We start from the raw sequence: 8,764 nt of genomic DNA, 5'->3' as shown, positions 1-8,764 counted from the left end.
CTCTCTCTCTCCCTCTCTCTCTTTGTCTCTCTTTCTCTGTCTCTGTCTCCCTGTCTGCTGTCTCTGTCTCTCTGTCTGTCTCTGTCTCTCTCTCTCTCTCTCATATATATTCAGAAGTAGTTGACCACCAAATAATGGACTCCAGAGGATATTTTGAGTGCTTTTATTTGGTTACAGTTTGGGGGTGGGGGGGGGTGTTTGTTTTCTGGGTGGTGGTTTATTTTGTTTTCTTGTTTGCGGGGAGTGTTGTTATATTGGAGTTTTGTTTGATTTTTGAGAAAGAACTTAAAGTTTGGCAGGGTAGGGATGGGAGAGGACCTGGAAGGACTTGGGGGAGGGGAAGAGTATGGTCAAAATATATTTCAACTTAAAATGTTTTTCTATAATAAAATATATTTTAAATAGTAATAACGCTTTAAGCCACAAATCCATTCCCCTACCCCCCCCCACCCCCGTGGCAGTTCGAGTTCATAGGTCAGATTACTCTTTTGAAATGCAGGCTTAACTGTCTCCGCTCAAGACCGGTTCCTGATCATGGCCGCCGAAATGGAGCAGTCATCTGGCACTGGACCTGCAGAACTGAGTCAGTTCTGGAAAGAGGTTCCAAGAAACAAAGTGATGGAGCACAGGTAAGTGTGTCTGCTAGCAGCCTCTCCGCTGTGATGGAAGACCCAGAGTCAGACCGCCCTCACAGGGGGACCGAGGCCAACACTGCCCATTCCTTGCAACGGTTAGATTCCTGGGGTACCCCGATTAAAAAAGGGGAGCTGTTCCAGGCCTAACCAGTGGGCAGGTGCATATCTCAGACCTTCAAGCCTCCCTTGTCAGAATGCTCACCTGCTTTCAGAGACATACCGCACTATTGTCTGTGTCAGGGAAAAGACAAAGCAAAGGGGACACTGGCAAATCCTAGTGAGATCTATTGGAACAGTCCCATGCCACAGTGGCCCTGGAGCCACTCCAAGAATCGAGTCACTCTGTTCCCACGGGAAGAGACAGCGTAGATAACAGTTACAAAAGCTGCTCAGAGAAACAGTATCCTATTTAAAAGGAGGTGGGTGCACAGTTCTTTTTTGGGGGTGGGGGTTCGAGACAAGGTTTCTCTGTGTTGCCCTGGCTGTCCTGGAATTCACTTTGTTGACCAGGCTGGCTCAAACTCAGAAATCCGCCTGCCTCTGCCTCCCTGTGCTCGTATTAAAGGCGCGCGCCACCACGCCCGGCTCTGGATGCACAGTTCTATCCTTGCAGGTCCCTGTATGTCAGCCCTGAGGACCACAAGGGAAGACTTCTTCCTAGTTTGCTTTCCTTTCACACCTTTTAAAAATGGGATAACAATTTCTTCAAGTGACATCGGTTTTGTCCCCCCTCCTCCCTGCCCAAGGACATTTGCCAGTTTTTTTCACAACTCAGCAGTTGGGGCGGGGGTGGGGGCAGTGGGCATCTAGCAAATGCTCTTCCACCTCCTACAGTGCATTTGATGAACACCACTCCCTCAAAATTATGATACCCCCCCCCCAAAAAAACCTAGTAGCACTGGTTTATAAAGTAGTTAAGGATAATCTCTCTGCTGGCCATGACTAGGACCTGAAGGAAATGAAAGAGGAAGTCACATTGTGACTGTGACTGCACAAAGAGCTTTCTGGTAGCAAGCAAAGCAAGTTGCAAGAAAAAAAGAAATGTACTTGGCTTACTCGAAAACCAGCAAGGGGCTGCTCCATTTTCCTTAACTGGGTGGGGTGGCCAAGAGACAGTTGGGAGAGCGAGTGCTGGGTCATTGCTTAGGAGGAATTCTCTCAGAAGGGCCTGACCTAGAGGAGCATTCTGTGGTCAAAGGACTGCTCTTGTCAGGGAAGAAAACGTGTCTTGGAGCGAACCATGATACCAAGCACTGCCATTCAGAAAAAGAAAGACGAAGTATTGCTGCTGCCCACTTGATGGTCACATCACTGATGGTTTTGATGATTTTTTTTTTGGGGGGGGGAGTTTCGAGACAGGGTTTCTCTGTATAGCCCTGGCTGTCCTGAAACTCACTTCGTAGACCAGGCTGGCCTCGAACTCAGAAATCTGCCTGCCTCTGCCTCCCAAGTGGTGGGATTAAAGGCATGTGCCACCACAGTTTTGATGATCTTAAAGAGCCCTTTCAGGAGGCAGGAATCACAGAAGCCAGAGCCCATGCTGAAGAGACAGATGGAGACCTCTGGGCTAAACTAGAGCTGCTACAGATTGCAGGGCAACTGTGGAGTTGATGAAGGAGTCTTGGCTTCTTGGCTTTTGTTGTTGTTATTGTTTTTTTCTTGTTTGGGGTATTGGTTTTCTTTCTGTTTTGTATTGGCGATCTTGTTGGCATTGGGGGGTGTATGTGTTTTATGATCCATGATCTCATTATGTAGCCAAGGTTAGCCTCAAATGTGTGACAGACAATTCTCGTGGCTCAGTCTTCTGAACACTTTACAAGTGCTCTCCCATATGTCTAGCCTATCTTGGGGTTTTGGGAGTCAGAAGTCTGAGCACTGTTTATTTAAACAGGCTGGGGAGATAGGTCAGTGCTAGAGTGCTAGTCTCATATGTGCAGGGTCTTAGGTTCCATCCCCTGTACTGGCAAATAGAAAAAAAAAAAAAAAAAAGAGGCACATGGCAATAGAGACCTATGACCGCAAAACACAGTCATAGGAGGTTGCAGCAGGATGGTCAAGACACAGGACTACATGGGCTACATATGGAAACCACGCTTCAAAGAAGAAAAAAGTGAACAGAAAAGTATTTCTAGCATCACTGGAAAACTTTTATGCAGGTCGGGCTCTGAGGAGAGGTAATAACATGCATAAAATTTCAAATTATAGGCACAAAAATGCATCAGGTCATGCCTTTGTTTGTTTTGGTTTAGTTTAGTCTGCTGTGTTCATGAAACAGGGCTTCGCTATGTACTCCAATGGTGACTGAGCCTCAAGACCTTTTTTGGTTTTACTGAAAAGCATGAGAAATTTGGAACTATTAAGAATGAGTTGCATAATAAGAATGCGATATTAACTCAGAGTGCTTATGAAACACACTCAAAATGAGGGGTTGTGTTAAATAGAAGTTGCTTTCCTTTTTTTTTTTTTGCTTTGGGTTTTACCAGTTCCTAATGGCTGCCTTCTGTGGAGCTATCAAGAGAAAAATCACTGTTCCCACCTGGAAGGTGGGAGGGATCCCAGTGGTTTGGTACTAAAAGCTCAAGTAAAGCACTATTCCTCAATTCTAGAAATTGGAAGGTAATCTGGGTAAATTCTACTGAACAGCTTATAAAAGGCTTTCTGTTGAATCCCCTGGGGTGGTAGGCAGTATGCACAGCCTCTTGTTCTTTATACACATAAGGTAGCTAAAAGGGGACTGAGGGCTAAGCACAGTGGTTTATAAACAGGCACGAAGCCCCAGCTTTGATTCTTCAGTGGAGAAAAAAGACCCTGGAAGGAAATAGATAAATATAGACTGAGCTACTTTCTGAGTTGAGCCTAGGGAGAGGAGTCGAACCTTTCGTCTCCCAATACACAACCACTTGCATTTAACTCTGCATTTCCTAGTTTGCTTTCAGAAATTATATATATATATATATATATATATATATATATATATATATATATATACACACACACACATATATACACGCTAAAGTTTTGAAGAAGTTATGTTTCCTTTGAATTTCATAGGCTAAGATGTCACACCGTTGAGAGCAGCAAACCGAACAGTCTCATGCTGAAGGACAGCATTTCCACCATGTCAGATAAAACCAGTGAAGATCTGTACCTGCAAGTAAGTGCCCTTTCTCCCTCTCTGAACAATTGCCAGTGCTGATCAGCACCACAGGGCCGTCTGTGCTCCACTAGCCTAATGGGAACTTTTAGCAGAAACACTACCAATGTTTCGGGATTGCTCTTTGTCCATCTCTTTCTTCCTCTTTTAGCTTTGGTTTAGTTTCCTTTGTGGGGCTTAGAGTTTGTTTGTTGGGGTTTCTGTTTTTGTTTTGTATTGGTTTAGGGGGCTGTTGTTTTTTTATTTGTTTTTGTTTGTTTAGGGGTTTTTGGGGGGAGGAGCTTGCTTTTTGAGACTAAGACTCACCTTGAATCCACGATGGCTTAGAACTCCTTGTATTCCTTCTGCATCAGCCTTCCAAGTGCTAGAGTTACAGCTATAAGCCACCACACCTGGCTTGGAAGTGCCCTCTTCTTTATGAGGAGGCCAATCAGAAATGGTAAGTGCCAGGTTGCTTTCTGAAGGTTTCTGCGTGTTTTAAGACTGGCAATTTTACTATGGAATCAGAGCCAAATAGTAAAGCACGCGGTGCTTTGGTGAGTACAACAGACACCCTCTTGTACAAAAAAGTACCATCTAATGCATTTCAATTTGAAAGACACAAAGAGGCTTCTTGTATAGAACTCAGTGGTGAAATGCTTGCTTAGCACACAGTGCCTGGGTATGATCCCCAAAAGAAAAGAGTAACCAAAGAGATAAATATCTCAAAGGTGCCTGGACCTCCAGGAAGTGAATACTCTCTTCCCATCTCAACTAGAAAATTGGACCTTTTAGAATAGAGCATCAGGGACATACATCTCCACCAAACATATTGGATGCCTCCCTTGCATTTCTAGTTCCCAACCTTTCAGAGTAGATGGGCCCCATCCCTTCAGTGTTTAGAGTTCTGATATTCCACTTTGGCATTCTCATGATTGTTTTATTGATATCAATCTCTCATCCTTTTTTTCCCCCCATTCAGCTCAATCGTTTACTAGAAAGCAATAGGAAACTGGAAGACCAACTACAGCGCTCTATCTGGTTCCAACAGCTACTGCTTGCCTTAACAATGGTCTTGCTTGCTTTTGTTGTTTCTTTCTTTTATTCATTATACAATTAAAAGTGGCACCTGGTCAAAACCATAAAACTCGTTCAGGCATTATCTGGAGAAGGTATACAGATCCCACCCAAACTTTTCTACACAGCTACCAGAACTACTATACATCTGGGCTTCCTACAAGGAAATAATGCAGCACACTGAAGGGTGCCTATCCTGGAAATAAATTGTTTGGCTAGAGAGATGTTTGAGGCATTGATTATTAGAGACTATAGCTAGTTAGGAAACTAAGTAAAGGTATGTGCATTGTACAAATTAATAGCATAAACGTAATTTATTTTTCTTTTTGATTTGAATGCTTTCAAAGCAAAGTTTTATCATGTAAATACACTAGCTGAACTGAAAAGTCTAAGTAATACGCTTTGTTTGTTGTAGCAAAAAAAAAAAAATGTAGTCTGCTTTTTTTAAAATTACAGAATTACTAGCCAAGCTGACTTATTAGTTTTTCTATACTATGTATGTAAAATATGTATATTAAAAAGGAAGCATACTTAAACAGAGTAATTTATGTAATCATGACTTTGTAACTTGGAGAACTACTTCCAGATGATAGTGGATATTCTTTTGGAATGTAAAGCTATTTAATGCCAAACCTCCTTAGCCTTTGTTTCTCGGTGTCACTGAGCAGCCTGCCTCTTATTAATCCGGGCTCTTTAATGAATACTCTGTTTTTGATACAATATGGAAAGCTACATGTGGTTGGGTTTTCTTTGATTTCTCTTATTAGTGCCCAGAAGGAACATCTCTGAAAGAGCCCCCCTTTCTAGTCAATTCTATGCAGTTTCCCTATGTTTAGACACTGAACTGTTTGCCTGGGTTTATTATAAGGCCCTACTTTTCCATTGTTCCATCTTCATCTTCATTCCAGGGCAAAGGAATCTCCTCTGTGGACCACAAATTATGCCACCTTCACCCTCATTTTTAAATGAAAGGCATGATGTAGCATTGTTTGAAAGTCTAGTTGTCCATTACTATAAATAACCTTGGGTTCCAAATGGTTCTTGTTAAAATTGTGGATGAGAAGGAAACTTTAAAAGTCTTCATGTGTGCAAATAGAAAAGAAAAGCAGAAAGGCTTCGAGAATGGGAAGAACTATCACTCCCAGTGGCTTCTCTGGCCTACTGACTACTCTGCCTCACTAATATGGCTCCTAAAGTTCTATAGAGATACACCTTGCAGAAGCAGAGGCTAATGAAATAGCTTTGTGTAATCATTAACATGACCAGTTTCTGTCACTTCCGATTCAAATCCATAGCTGCCTTTTTAAGGAAGAAAGTACTCTGCCTAGCAAATGAATATTTCGCCATGTTTGGACAGTTGTTCTCCTCAGGAGTAGAGTTGGGGGCTCTCATCTTGAAGACATTGATTCCCAGACCGAGTTTTGAGGAGTGATTAATGGAGCTCCTTAGAAAGTCGGCTGAGGAAATAAAACCTTAAAAGGACACTAGTGTGATGCTTTGTCTTAATTTGGGTTTTTCTGTTTCAGTTTGCCACCTCCAGATGTGAAACAGACTGCAGTCCACACTAAGTACTATGTCCCTGTATGTTCACAGTGACTTCCCAAGTGGTAGATTTGGGGGCCTTAATATAATGTCATCCCAAAGTATCTGTCTATGCTTTTCATTCCTCATCAGATAAACAAGCAATTAATTAGCCAAGATGAGGAATATAATTGTCCTAACAGTGTCCCTTTAATGTTTCATAAGGAAATCATGTTGACACACTAAACACCCTTCTTTGCTTGTTGTCTGGTCAGTTGAATTTAGTAACATCTTGTTAACATTTCTGTGTGGTGAATGTGACTAAAAAGGACTTTGGGAAATTAACATAATGTCAACAGTAACTGAACTCTTCTGCTAATCTTGATTAACTATAGAGTTACATTTGATTTTATCCTGTCTTTATTTGGTTTAATCTAATCATACGTGCATGATTATTTTAAGTATTCTGATCAATAATTTTCTCTTTAATCATGTCATTGCTTTTTCATGATCAAATTACCAGAGATTTTCATTTTGATTTTTATTTTCACTTGGGAATGAAAATTAATACATTTTCCATGAAAACATTAATAAAAGATCATTAGCTTGATCTGCAAGTAGCCTAAAATACAAATGCTGGTTAACCTATTCTCAAATTTCATAAAACCATAACTTTTATATCTTGCCACTAATTTTGACTGGATTTAATAGCACTTTATTGTACAATTATAAAAAATATATTCCTAGAATTGTTGCCAGTGTAATTTCTCTAATGTTCTGGTGCTTTTCATATATTTTCAGTATTTTTATTACTATATTGGTATTTTCTTTGTATAAATTGATCAAAAGAACATGTTTTCTATTTTAATATGTTTTAGAAAATAATTACATTTATGAAATAAATATCATCAGGAAAAAAATCTTTTGTCTCTAATTGATAAAGCATTTTTTTAAATCAGTGTTCAGACCAACTCTGCTCTTTTAAAGATCATTGTAATTCTGTTTGGATCTGCTTTGCATTTTTATAAGGACAGCACTTTAGACTTCTCTATGTCAAGAGACCCTGTCCTCCAGTTTGTTCTGTTTCTTCTCGTCCCTGTGTCTAGCTTAGAGTGCACACCAATACAGTTCTTAGCATTAAACTCGCTGCCGTGGCTTGAGGCTCTTCAGCCCTGCCTGGAACCACATGGTACCCATGTACCTTGAGTCTTTGTATCCACACACCTTTGTACCTGATGGACTGCCACATCCAGGGGACTTGGAAGATAGCAGTGCAATGTCGATTGTTTCCACAGTGAAGTGTAGCCTTAGACCGATGGGTGATGGAGGAGCACAAAGGCAGATCATGCTGGTGACAGAAAAGGCCTTTGAAGCTGATAACATTTGTCCCTTCACTATTAGAAGACATAACTGCCCAACAAAGCAGCACTCTCTTCAGAAAAATAAATAAATAAAATGAATAATTGGTTCCCCTACATTGAAAAACAGAGATACAAGCAAGACCAAGTAGGAAACAAATCCAATACATGTGGTAAAAGAAAAAAAGACACTCACAATGGCAGACCGTTAACAGAATAAAGTGCCAACCTGAGACTAGGTGATCTTTCCTAAAGGAAGGCTTTTATAGGCATCGAGTTACTTGGGGGAAATCTCTGCTTAGGGAAGGGTTGGTTACAGAAAGCTGCCCTTTCTCCCTGCAATTTTCATTATGTATTGGAGGGTTCCTGACGTCACTGGTCCCATGAGCTATCCCAGACACACAGGATATCTCCTCCATCAAGAGCCTAAAGAAACTGGCTGGAATTCTTTCTGTTTGTTCCAAGTAAGACAGGGGGTACACAGATTGCCTGTGTCCTTGTCACCTCCCTGTTCTTTGTATCTGGGGAAAAGTAGCCCGGGTATATCGTTTCTCTATTGAGTGATTGATACCTTACACTTGATAGGTTTGAGAGTGAGAAGTAACACAGTTAACCTGTCTACTGATGCTGGCCTCCCTTTACCTTTGTAGAGAACTGTCCACAGTTTAATTTCCTGAATATTGCACCTCACTGAAAACCAAATGTCAATCCTGTAAACTTCCCTATTCAGTATTCGTATCGTTGCCCTGGTACCCCAATAAAATCACCAAATCATATCTTTGCCATTTGCATACTGATGGTTTCCTTCCTTTGAATAAACAGTATTGGCTTTTAATGTCCAAAATCTACCTTCCTGACCTCACTCTAGGTCATAGGACTGGGAACTTAGCTCAGTCTGAACAATTGCTTGCTTTTTAAACGTGAGGATCTGAATTTGATCCATCCCCAAAGTACACATTAAGAAAGAGGCAAAAGAAAGGAGAGGGGCTGGGCATATGGCTACACACTTGTAATTCAGGCACTGGGAAGGCAGATAAGAG

At 41.2% G+C, this 8,764-nt stretch overlaps 1 protein-coding gene across 2 annotated transcripts in view; it reads left to right on the top strand.

The window, feature by feature from the left end:
• The window catches only part of Mospd2 (motile sperm domain containing 2), a 42,016-nt gene extending 34,901 nt beyond the window's left edge, over positions 1-7,115 (top strand). The window contains exons 13-15 of one of the 2 annotated variants that reach the window (XM_021153605.2): positions 500-629; positions 3,687-3,789; positions 4,751-7,115. In XM_021153605.2, coding sequence (XP_021009264.1) covers positions 500-629; positions 3,687-3,789; positions 4,751-4,888 — 371 coding nt within the window. In that variant the 3' untranslated portion in view covers positions 4,889-7,115. The remainder of the gene's footprint in view (positions 1-499; positions 630-3,686; positions 3,790-4,750) is intronic. The other variant, XM_021153606.2, reaches the window with a different exon arrangement.
• Positions 7,116-8,764: the final 1,649 nt, after the last annotated feature.

This window comes from Mus caroli, chromosome X, assembly GCF_900094665.2.
Source record: "Mus caroli chromosome X, CAROLI_EIJ_v1.1, whole genome shotgun sequence".
Lineage (NCBI taxonomy): Eukaryota > Metazoa > Chordata > Mammalia > Rodentia > Muridae > Mus > Mus caroli.
Note: the sequence above shows the minus strand (reverse complement) of the source record. Positions and strands in the feature narration are given on the sequence as shown.